Source organism: Cryptomeria japonica, chromosome 2 (genome assembly GCF_030272615.1).
Source record: "Cryptomeria japonica chromosome 2, Sugi_1.0, whole genome shotgun sequence".
NCBI lineage: Eukaryota > Viridiplantae > Streptophyta > Pinopsida > Cupressales > Cupressaceae > Cryptomeria > Cryptomeria japonica.
The window spans coordinates 78,606,068-78,618,774 of NC_081406.1; the positions used below are offsets into that span (position 1 = coordinate 78,606,068).

At 35.8% G+C, this 12,707-nt stretch overlaps 1 protein-coding gene across 4 annotated transcripts in view; it reads left to right on the plus strand.

The window, feature by feature from the left end:
* The window catches only part of LOC131078866 (uncharacterized), a 226,354-nt gene that overhangs the window by 15,055 nt on the left and 198,592 nt on the right, over positions 1-12,707 (plus strand). For 2 of the 4 annotated variants that reach the window (XM_058016693.2, XM_058016694.2), the window contains exons 3-4: positions 6,924-7,006; positions 7,984-8,041. In XM_058016693.2, coding sequence (XP_057872676.2) covers positions 6,924-7,006; positions 7,984-8,041 — 141 coding nt within the window. The remainder of the gene's footprint in view (positions 1-6,923; positions 7,007-7,983; positions 8,042-12,707) is intronic. The other 2 variants (XM_058016695.2, XM_058016696.2) reach the window with 1 other exon arrangement.

Consider the following 12,707-nt stretch of genomic DNA (forward strand, 5'->3'; position numbering starts at 1 on the left):
TTTGGTGCCGGTTGCTTCTTTGATGCTCCATCTTTTGTTCCAGAGGTCTCACCTCCTCATAACCAGAAAAACCAAGTCCAGTGGTATTCTTTACCGGTTTTGCTGATTCAAGCTTTTGTTCTAGCTTAACAGTGATCTTATTGAATTTGGCAAGTATTTCCTTTGACTCAGTGAGTTCTTTGGAAATAGCAGCATTGGATTCCTTCAAGGTTGCATTCTCAGAAATAGCCATGTTTAGTTCACCTTGCATTTCTTCTTTTTCCACTTTACTCTCTTGGAGATGAGCGGTAAGTGCACTGATTTATTGCTTCAGCTTGGAGATCTCATGATCTTTGTCTTTTACCAGATCTTTAGCTTTCCTCCGGTTTTCAAGTTCTTGACACATTCTGATAGTCAGTCCTTCCAGTTCCCTTCTTAGGTTAGCATTAGATTCATTCAGTTTTTCAACTTCTTCAACTAGGGCTTCCATGTCTGCTTCATTGGAGGAACTATTTTCAGTAAGCTCCATTAGTTTTTCAGCATGCTCTCTTCTTTTTGCTAGAGAGGCTTTATATTTGACTTTGAGCTCATCAAAGGCTTTCTCAGTCTGAGTGAGACGATGAGTAAGCTCCCTCACAGTGTATTCCCCCATATCTCCTTCCAAGTGGTTAAACTTATAGAAAGGTTGGCTCTGATACCAATTGATGAATACTAAGAGTGGGGGGGGTGAATTAGTATACCAAAAAATACTGAACTCAAACACTTAAACAGTTTAGCAGTAAACCGGTATAACAGTTTTACTAACAAACCAGTTAACACAAATGCAAACCAAACAGCAAATAAGACATTCACCCACAGAAGCACAATCACCATAACACGAGATTTTGACGTGGAAACCCAAATGGGAAAAACCACGGTGAGATGAAACTCACAAGTAACTATCTACAGAATAGTAACCAGACCGGTTAAGGTCAGACCGGTTAAGGTCATACAATGTTCTTCACCAGAACAGATCCTGTTAGGAATCTCAATCTCTGTTAGGAGATAAGTCCGATTAAAGACTACCTTGTGAGAGGATTTCAGATCCACAGTTGTGAACCACCTTGTTAGAGGATTTGCAAAGGCTTTGCCAGGCCTACCCGGTTAAGGGTTTCAGTCTTGTCGAAGATGTGAGTAATCAACAAGTGAGTGATCTAAATACTAGCATAGTATGCTTGGTTAGATCTTTGATAGCTCATTGTTAATGCATTTCAGCATTACTTCAGTCTTCAAAATCTCCACACTCTGTTTCTTCACACAGACCTAATCTTCTTCTGTGATCGCACATGCAAAAACCTCATCAACCACCTAAAACCCTAACTACATCTAAAACCCTAGACATGATGTCCTTATAAAGGAATCTGATTTCATGTCGATCCAATAGGATTACATTGCAAGTTTCTAAGTTCAGTGCATCTGGACACATTTGGTAACACGACACAGAATCACTGCCAAAGTGTCGGTGGATGATAACTTATCACAAAAATAATACCGGTTGGTAACTCATCACAGAGTAATACCGGTTCATACATTTACCTATTACCGGTTCACATATTTTACTGATTACCGGTTTGTCAAAATGAAGACTGGGAAAAATGATAACGACCGCTTTGTTCCTTCATACCGCTTTGGGATCCTTGAACCGCTTGGGTCCTCATACCGCTTGAGATCGGTAAACACTTTCTGCAAAACACCGATAGTCTAAAGACTATAATACACAATACCGGTTGGAACAAATACCGGTTGAGCATAACTCATACATACAAAAAGTGATCTCAAAGCAAGTGTGTGTCCATCAATGACAATCACAACATCATCATAAAAAATGCCAACACCAGAAAGATATGATTCTCGCCTCGCTGGTCGTACCATAATAAGTCTCGCACATTTTTCTTTATAGTTGGCGGCCTCATAATGTCTTGTCAATCTTTCTTTTATAAGGTTTACTTTATAATGTGGTATCATATTTTGCCATCCAATATGAAATGGAGACCGCACATGAGCAAGATGATGCTGCTGTATGGTACCCACGTACGACTTTCATACAACTTGTGTGATTCTAGTGCTACCTGCGAGCCCCTTGTATGGTAGTATACTTGCGTACAACCTAACTCTGTATGGGTATGATTTCCTTTTGTGTAGGCTACCTTGTTCGTGCCGCCTCAGTTTTTCCTTCGTGGGCTTTTCCCTTCCACTTTCCATCTTCGTACTATCAAATGTATCATCCTTAACTTTACAAGCCTTCATCGGTTGCTCTTCACAAAGAGTTGTATTTTCAAGAAAATTATATGTTGGAGAAAATACCTCGTAGTCCTCCATTTGCCAATGGAATAGTCTGTTCAAGGAACTTGTCTCATCTTCAAAGCAGTCTTCTAACTCTAGCACCCCTTCATCATTGAGTTACATGCCTGTCCTCCCTTCGTCCATACTTAACTCTCCACCCTGGGACTTTGAGTTAGAGGATGCCAATTCTTCACTCACCGCCTGGTTCCTCAAGTCAATGACGTGCTTCCTCCCATCACTCTCGATTGAGAGTGTGTTCTGCTTCTTATTATGATTTGACTTGGCCTTAATCAACAATCCTCTCCCAAGGAGTACATTGTACGCCTTCTTCTGCAATGGGATGACTATGAAGTCCAAGAAAAAGTGTTGTGTCCCAAACATTACTTGTTGTGCCATCAATGTTCCCAACAACTCGATACCGTGTTGGTTACTACCAAGTGGAAGGTTGACGGCCAAAGTGTCGGCTTCCCTAGACATTTCTAAGTGTCTTTTGGTAGTACGTTTACTATGGAGCCTCCATCGACGACGGTGTTTGTCAACTTCTTCCCCATTATTTCCATCTCGACGACTGCCGACATTTTCTTGATGCTCACTGTCAGCAACATTGGAACATTGGCCTCATTCCCTTCACATGGTGGTTTTCTCGTCAGTTCCTCTTGTGGCTTACATTGTATCTGGATGACTATGTTGGTAATTGCCATTCTCAGTTGCGGCATAGTTTGAAGAATGTCTACCACCTTGATGGGTATGGTTGTCTATAGCACCTGCTGAACTATGTTCTTCGCTGACTCCCACAATGACATACTAGCAGTTCCATTGGAGGTTACTCGTTTCTTCGCTAGCACTTGTTCTACTTCGATGCTAGCTTCTTGGGGTCGTTCTTTCTTTGTACAAGAGTCTGAATACACCGCCTTCTTTGTCCGTGTTCTCGTGATTGATAGAATTGCCTCATCTTGTTCCGCCACATCCAACATATTAATACCCATTTGCTTTGGGCAATCGGTGTCTTCATGTTTCCCTGGTCCACACCATTTGCACAATAATTGTATGTTGTCTTTCGCAAAGTGTCCCCATTCACTACATTGTCGACACTGTATGATAGGACGTCCTTTGGAGTCATACTATATTTGGTTTTGCCCTCGTCGATTTCCATTGCCACCAGGCGATACATGTTTATTCTTTTGCATTTTAATTTTATTATTATTATTTACCATTAAATTCTATTTCAAAATGGGGACATTACAAACCTAAGCATAAGGCAGACACACACACACATGAAGTAATCGCATTGAAACATGTAAGATATGAAGCATCTATTCACGATAAAAAGAATTCATGCTGAAAATACATGAAGCAATCTCATAGCAGATCCATGGATACAAATGAAGCATGGTCATAAACACATGGAAAGCATAAGGCAATTGCATGATTACACACAAGGCTTGTAGTATAAATGTAAGTCTTGAAACATAAATATAAGTAATGCATGAAGCAATGCCCGTAAATACATGTAGGGTATGAAGTTTATACATCACAGAGGTGCAAAGCATACATATGAAACACATACGGAGTAAACACTTTATGCATGAATCCAATATATCAAGTATGAAACATGAACATGAATGCATAAGACGTGGGTCATACACATGAATACACATAAGGTGTAAAGCACGAAGCACATAAGGCAAGAAGCATCTACATAAAGCATGGAGTATTCACATAAGGTATGAATACATGTAAAGCATGAAGCGTACACATGAATACATGTAACATATAAAGCATGATATACACATGAATTCACTTAAGGCATGAGGTATACGCATGAATACATGTAGCATAAAGTATATGAGGCATGAAGTAACGCACATAAACACCAGAAGACATGAAGTGTACACATAAGGCATGAAATAATGGACACATGTAAGGCAAGAAGCAACACACATGAGTATACGTAAGGCATGAAGTAATGCACATAAGGCTATGTAAAGCACAGATCATACGTATGAATACACAAAACATGAAGTAATGCACAAATTACTAAATACACATAAGGTGCAAGCATATATGAGAATGCACATGGAGTAAACACTCTAAAAACACATCAGTCATGAAGTAAGTATGCTTAAGATATGAAGCTTTTGAGAAAGGCATACATAAAATGCACATGGAATAAACATGTTGAAAACACATCAATCATGACATGAAGCATATTCAAGACATAAAGCATACATTAGGAAGGCACATGACGTAATCATGCTTAAATATGACAAACATGGAGCAATCACTTAAGGATACATACAATACAAGTATACATGAGAAAAGTACATGTATAAAACATACAATGAAGCAATCACGCTGAAGACACAGCAAACACAAATATCCACAAATAAATTTAAGAGAAATATACATAAGGCACGTGAATACATTTAAAGCAAGAAGTATACACATAGGGCTTAGAGCATACGTACAAATGTATCAGCATACTTAAATACATTCAAGGCATACCCATACATTTTAAACATGTGAAATTACATAAACCCGGAAACCTATACTCATTGAATAGATGCAAGGTATGAATCATAAATGCACGTAAGGCATTAAATATACACATAAAGGTATGTAAGGCATGAAGCCAATGAAGCATAAATACATTAAAGGTATGAAGATTAAATTTAGGAATCATAAATATTTGAAAGGTAGGAAGCATACACTTATAAGAGCAATGTCGGCTTATTTATAATTAACCCTAATTGTATGGCGATCATGTAGTTGTCCCGCAGGATGGCAGGATTATGCTTTGATACCAATTCTAATGTTCCCTACTAGGAGTAGGCCTGTTTCACAAAATTAAACATACATCATCATCACTTATCATGCCTTCAATCAGATTATTGAAATTGAAAAACAATTAATTATTCATAATGTAATCAAATTATTATATTTAGGCCCCATCCTTACTTCTTTTCTAACCCTAACGGAGGATGGGGATTTACTGTCATATGGCGCTTGGAAACCAGTCTACAAGTAGGCTCCCCCAAGGTTTCAGTACTCCATCCATATCCCATCTTGGGCTTACCTATCTTGTGAGGAATTACTCTGCCTCTCCCTACACACACCAACCTATCCTCTCAAAGGCAATAGAAAATGATTAAAGACTAGGCCATTAATATAATAACAATCTTTCATCTACTATGAATGTATTGTTCTTACTTCCTAGGGAAGATCATGGCTCTGAGGAAAGAAGAGATCGATTGATAATTATTATTCTTTATAAACCTTGTTTAATGCAATTTGTCATGGGTACAATAATGAACACGGACTGCTGTTAATTGACAATCAGATTAAGAAGTTGTGAAGTCTTACCATCGTAAGACAACTTATTATTTGGGTGTGTGACAGATCGGGGGTATGACATGATGTCAATCACAAACATAAGAGTCTCATTACCCCAGAATCACCTGAACGTTGTTGGAGTTGCCTGGGCATGCTCATGAGCAATTCCAAATGAATTCATGAACAAAGAACTGTACCCTGGACAAATACACAAGCAAATCAAACCCGATTCCTGTTCTGAAACAAATTGTACCTGGGTGCACCCAGGTTTTTGGCTGATTTGGTAACATAGATTTGAAGACTTAAGAAAATCAACTTTGAAATCTTCTTACTCGGTTATTTCGGCAGATTCCTTGGCATCAATAGAGCCTCAATGTGGTAAGAACAGTCAATTCAATATTCTTGGGTAGTTTCAGTCTAGTTTGAGCTATAGATGCATGATAAAATGAGTGTGTATGCTTTTTTTCTTCTTGCTTTGTTATCTTTGCCTTATAGTTTAGAGAGGGGTGGATAAGCTTTGGGGCATTAAGTCTGGGTTAGATATGATAGTTCTTTTTAATTTTTAGTTCGAGGCATTGAATGTTGTGGATACATTCCAGGAAAAACCTGGAAATGCATTTCATGTTTCTAGGAAGAACCAGGTGTTTTGAATATTTTCTGAAACAACTCATATAGGAACAAAGATCTGTACCAGGACTTAAACTGGTTCAAGACTTAAACCTTTTTGTGCAACTTAGTTTAAGTAATGTGGTGTGATGACCTTTGTCTTTTGGGACATTTGGGTCCATACTTTTACATTTCTGTGGCTGATTTAAAATTTAAAATTTCATTGTCTGATTTGTTATATAGGTATCTTTTTGTTTAGCTGCTTACTGTCTAGCTCCCACCTTATGTAGATCACTAATCAACAAACACTGCAATATTTTCTAAATTTTGTAGTTATAAATTGTATTTTGTGATTGAAACAAAATCGATTTTTTTTCTAGAATCCAGGTGATTCCCACAATATGATTTTTTAATTTTCATACTTAAGATTAAGGTATATTAACCTATTAGAATTTCCATTTCCACAGTGTGAGCTTTGTTTAGCTGATATTTTGAGAGGGGGACTGCTGCAGTACTTGGCACCTTTTTGATACTGGCCTTAAACTCTGTTGTTATACAATGAATTACTATATCCCTGGAAAACAATCACTAAAAACATTTTGTTGTAGGACATGATTAGTATGTAAAACTTATATGTGCATTATTCGATATCTTTTATCACATAAGTTTCTTGATCCATGCAGATGTTTATAGTGGGTTCAAATTTTAAAGGAATCAAGATGATTCCTCCTGGTCCTCACTTCATTTATTATAGCGGAGTTAGCAGGTCAGTACTGAGATGTTTCTTTTGGGTTTGATTTACTTTGATATTGGTTACGGTATTGTTCAAAAGGACAAGAGTATAAATGTTATCTTCTGAGAGACAGTGCATGCGTCTAAAATTTATGAAGTGACAATTTATAGCAAAAAACACAATTCACAAATATTTAGAATTTTTAAAATATTATATGCAATTCATGAAGTTATGCTTTATGCACTTGTTACTCCTGTGGACTCTGAGGGAACTGGTCTTGTCATAGAGGGACCTGTTTCTGATACAACAGTTGCCGAGTTGAATTCTTCCAAGGGGAATCATTCCTGTGATTGAATTTACTTTGATTGATTAGACTCTGTTATAGCCTGTGGTTGTGTTGATGTTTGTTAGCTGCTCAAACATTTGGTGAAAATTAAACTGCGATATAAAAAATGTAATGCTTATGCAATTCTGGGCAACCTTTTTTTAAAACTATTGGTGAAAATTTTGTCATTCATTAAGGAGAAATTTTTTTTTGATCTAAGCATAAACTTATAGGGATAGGGTGTCTAGAAATCCTGATGTGATTTAGTTTGCTGATAAGGCTCAGTATGTGGTTGTTTATCTTTAATAATTGTCTTTGCATATATTATTCAGGGCTAAGGCCATGAATAGTCTTTGTACAAGCTGCACCTTGTATTTTTGTACGTGAAATTAGATTGTTACTTGTTGCTATTATGGTCTTCATTGTGTGCTCTGCTTTTAAATTTTTAAAGAGTAGTAGAGGAACAATTTATTTTTGCCATACTTTGGTGTATCTCCTTTATTCTATGTTAAAATAGTATAAAAGATATATGAGATTGTGTTTTCCATTTAGAATTTGAATCTTTCGTATGATAGATGTTTCTGTTGATGTTTAATTTTTCAACATAAAAAGATTTTCTTTCCAATAATGAAATAAATGTATCATATGCTTTTTAGTTCTTGTATAATTCTTGATTTTGTGACAGGTATGGTAATGAGTCTTCACCTGTCATCGGCTTCTTCATTTTTGTGGCACCATCAGAGGTCTGTGACATATTTTATCTTCATTTTTTACCTTATGCTGATGGATTAGGAAAAAAGAAGGGATTTGATTGCATCAATGAAATGCATGAAAATAATATAGATAGTATCAATTTCAGGTCGAAGTGAACTTTTAGAAAAAATGAATTGGGGGCATAGTTCTGGAAGGCTTTATGCCTGTTTTCTTGTCATTAGCTCAATGTGGTTGTCTTGTAAAAGTCAAGAAACATATTGTAATAGTGATTAATATAATGTCATAGTTGATGAAGTGATCTAGGAGGATTTAGGAGTCTGATTGTGGTGCGCCAGCCCGTGGTCTCACCAAATGAGGTTTGGTTCTTGGTCTTGAAACTCATGTCCCCTTTCTCAATCCTTCTTGACATTTTCTACAGTTATTACTGATGGAAGACAAATTGACACTAGAGATTCTTTACCTGTTATGGTACCAGTATATAAAGGGTGCTTTGCAACAATGTGAAGAGCACATGCTATTGAGAGGGGGAGGTGGGGTGAATCAGTACTAGGACAAATTTTAACACTTGTTTCAAATCTGCAAATATAACTTCAAAACCATCAAGCAAACAACACATGCAAGAACATAGAAATTACGTTGAAAACCCCTAAGGGAAAAATGTTGATTTTAATACTTTCAGATTAATATAAACTCAGAAATCAGAATTTAGTTTCTAACTAGATTGATTAGCTGAAAGATTTAGAGATTTCTAGATTTAGGCATAACATAGAAATGAACAAAGAAATAAGAACAAGACACGGTTACCCTGGGAAAACCTCCTAGGAGGAAAAACCCAGCCAAAAAAGATCCTCAGATCTGATTATGGATTATAGTCATATAATGATTACAACACTTATCTCAAACACTTGAAGATGTTTGCACTTAGGGCTGATAAGGTCTTCCACAAGACTGCACTTTCATAAGCATCAAGTCTTCAAGTCTGCCCCCTTTAACACCTCAAACAGCAATCTGGTCCAAACCCTAGGTCTGCATTATTTGCATTTGAAGTCTGCACCTTTGCTGGACTGCAACCTTAGCACCTTAGACCTAGATCAGTTCGCTCTCCTTATGATGGTATTTGCACTTGAAATTCGCACCTTTAATGACAGATATATTTCGCTAATATTGCTTCTTCAACTTTGCATTTAGGCAGACATATATTTCACATAGAAGGATATTGAGTGTGTTTGATAATGAGAAGTTGTCATTTATTTATATGTGGAGCAAGGTCTTTAGTTAGGTCGGCTTGCTTTATAATTTTATTGCTTTTCTTTTTAGCGAAATGCCTTGATGGAATAGGGTTGGCCCTATTTTGGGGGAACACGTTGAGTGTGGCATGAGCAATTTAAGTAGTGCCGCGAGGTTTAGGGCCCAGCCCTACACGTTGAAGAAAGGGGCCAGCCCTTTGGTGGCCCCTTTGGGCGGATTCCAATGTTGCCCAAGGCAATTGGAATCCGCCATTCCCTAATTACAATCAACAAAAAAACCATGACAAAATATTGTTCTTATTAACTTCTTACAAACTGTAGGCAACAACCCGCTTAAGACACCGATCTTACAAACTTGAGCTCCAACTCACTAGAAGCAACAACTCCCTTTGAGCACTGACTCAGTATGAGGCACCAAACTCCAATAAACTTTGCTCGAAAATCATCTCTGTACTTAGCTCAATCTTCATAAATCTGTCCTTCCTGCTCTGCTCATCACACACTATCTCTGATTTCAATCACAAAAACAACATTCACACCTGGAAATTGCATTTTCCTTTTTTAATAATCTCACAAAAAGCTTTCCTTGTTTTTCATTCATATCCTTAAAATTCTTCAAGAATAAAACCTACTAAAAATGGCACCGTTGTTTGGATTCTCAAAAATGGAATATATCTATAATATTTTGGGCGCCCAAATCTGATTATGAAACCTTATCAAATCTGCTTTTAAATCTGCATTAAATCTTTCTTTTTATGGCACATTAAATCTTTCTTTTTATGTCACATTAAATATTTCTTTTTATGACATAAATCAGAATTTTAAAACTTTCTTTTTACGTCACATTAAATATTTCTTTTTATGACATAAATCAGAATTTTAAAGCTTTCTTTTCATGTCACATTAAATCATTCTTTTTATGACAAATAAAAGAATCGGTTTTAATCTATCATATCCTCAAGCATTCTTTTCTTGTTTCCTTCTAAAAATGGCGGCCATCTTTATGTGATTTGCTTTCCTTTCTTGGCAGCTCATATCCTTGAACATTCTTTTCTTGTTTCCTTCTAAAAGTGGCTGCCAGCTTTTTGATTTCCTTTCCTTTCTTGGCAGCTGTAAAAACTGATTTATGCATCAAGCTTTGACATCAACGACAATTATCTAACAAAAAGGAGTAATGAAATAGAATGCCTCAAACAGTAAAGGACTGAAATGATTGATATCTTTGCATGACTCTCAAAATGAGTGTAGTTTGTACTACACGAGCAATTGCCTTCATCATTCAAAAGATTGTTTGGAGGTCAAGCACTGTATAACGTACAAGTAAATCTTGCATTTTCTGCAAATCCCAAGTTAATATAAGAGGATAGCTGGATTAACAAAGTAAATTATGAGACTCCCAGATGTTTCCTTTGATTCTAGAAATATTACTTTTTTTGTTGTGAAAGTTCTACACGCTTGTGAAAAATTGGCAGGAAAGCTATTTCAATGTGTTTTTAGCACAGTGAAATTCCTTTAGAAACTTTGTATAGTTTTGTTGATGCCTTGAAAGCTTACATTACCATCTTGGAAACTATGAGGAGAGACTCATCAATTTGTGACAAGTTTCACAATCAGGATCAATCTGTCCAACATTATACCAATATTTTCAATATTCCAAGAAAACCCAAATCTTGAAGTACAAGTCATACTTGAGACCCTATAAAATTGAGATGGGTTTTCATTAAATCAGTCAATTAGAAGATGCTTGCATGTATACCTTTAAACATGAAGTAAAATTTAAGAGTAGTCTTAATAAGTTAATAGTGATCGTTCCAAGTTAAGTCACTTCATTCGCTGAATTTACGGCTTCAAATTCAGAATTCAGCAAACTATTAAATATAAAAAAAATATTCGTTAAAATTCGCTTCATGTTCATATGGCGAGAAAGGGAAAGTCATAAAATATTTTTAAGAAAGCGTTTTTTCAAGCCTTGCGAATTTGCTGCTCGTTGTTTTCACGACACTTCTACTCACTGCTTAGTGTTGAAGGATCTGTTGAAGACTTTGTTGAAGATTGGAGTGTTGCTGTGGAGTAAATTGTTGAAAACTGGAGTGCCACTATGGAGTTCTCTGTTGAAGACTGGAACTCTACGTTGGAGTCTTAGGTAGGCCGCTCGTTTTAGTTTTTAGGTTTTTTATTTTGCTCGAATGATTTTTAATTTTGAAGAATGACTTTTTTTTGTTAGGTATTATATTTTTCCGTTGGTAAATTTATTATTATTTTATAATTTCTATTTATACTATTTTTTATTAATGTTTTATAATTGTGACATTTTTATAATAATTTCAAATCTATTTTGTAATTTTAAACTATTTTGATAATTTATTGAATATATTATTTATATTTTAAAAAATTAATTTATATAAGGCGAGTTTAATGTCGAATTTTTTGCCCTTGCTGAACTTTATCCGAATTTCATAGTCGCCAAACTCAAACTCGAATTCGAACTTGGTGACTTAGGTTCCAAGTCATTTGACAAAATTTTAGATATTACTTGAAACAAGATGTTGAATTTTGAAATGAATAAAAGCTATAACGATCGAGGAAAGATCAACACATCAAACATAGATGATGAATATAGTGCCCAACAATCCAAGATTGACAAATGGTTTAGCATGTCCATCTCCAATAGTAATTCTAACAAATAGTGCTGCTGCACTCAAAAACAATTGGTTGCTCAAGTAAAACCATTCAGTTGTACCTCATCATGTAATGTTCCTGTTTTCCGAATGAGTCATTTATCAGAGATCTTTAGTCTATTTATTCTTGTAGGCTAAGTCGGATATTGGTAGGGAATAATTAAATAATTAAATTTTAAATAGTCCTAAGTTTTTCGGGATTATTTATATTTAGTTAAAAGTTGAACCTTGGTCAGTTTAATAAAGTGACTTTCTTTTATGTTAGTGGAAAATTATAAAGTGGGTCATTCTATGAGTGGCAAAATGAAATAAAAGAAAATAAAATAAGCTAATTCTCTCAAAGATGGGATATAAAAGGGGTTGAGAGCCAAAAAGAAATTCATTCTTTACTTGTTTTTTTCGTGGAGAGATTTGAGAGCTTCCGCTTTCAATTTAGCATACCCTAGGATGAAAAACCTTGGGTTCTTTCTTGGTTGATTGGACGAAAATCCATTTCAGGCAACCCTTGGTGAGTTTGCTTAGGATTTACAGGTGCATCTATTAGATTGGACTTTGAAGTTTTGGTTGTGCTAATGATATATCATCTTCAAAGGTTTTGGGAACTTGTTCTATAGGGAAAGTTTCATTGATAAATTTGTGGGATTTGTATACAAATACAAATTTATGAGATTTATAGGAAATATAGTGGGACACCATTTTCTAAAGATTATTGTTTCTCTGATTTCTACACTTGAAGGGAAGAATATTAGGAGTTTATCAATAAGGAAAAA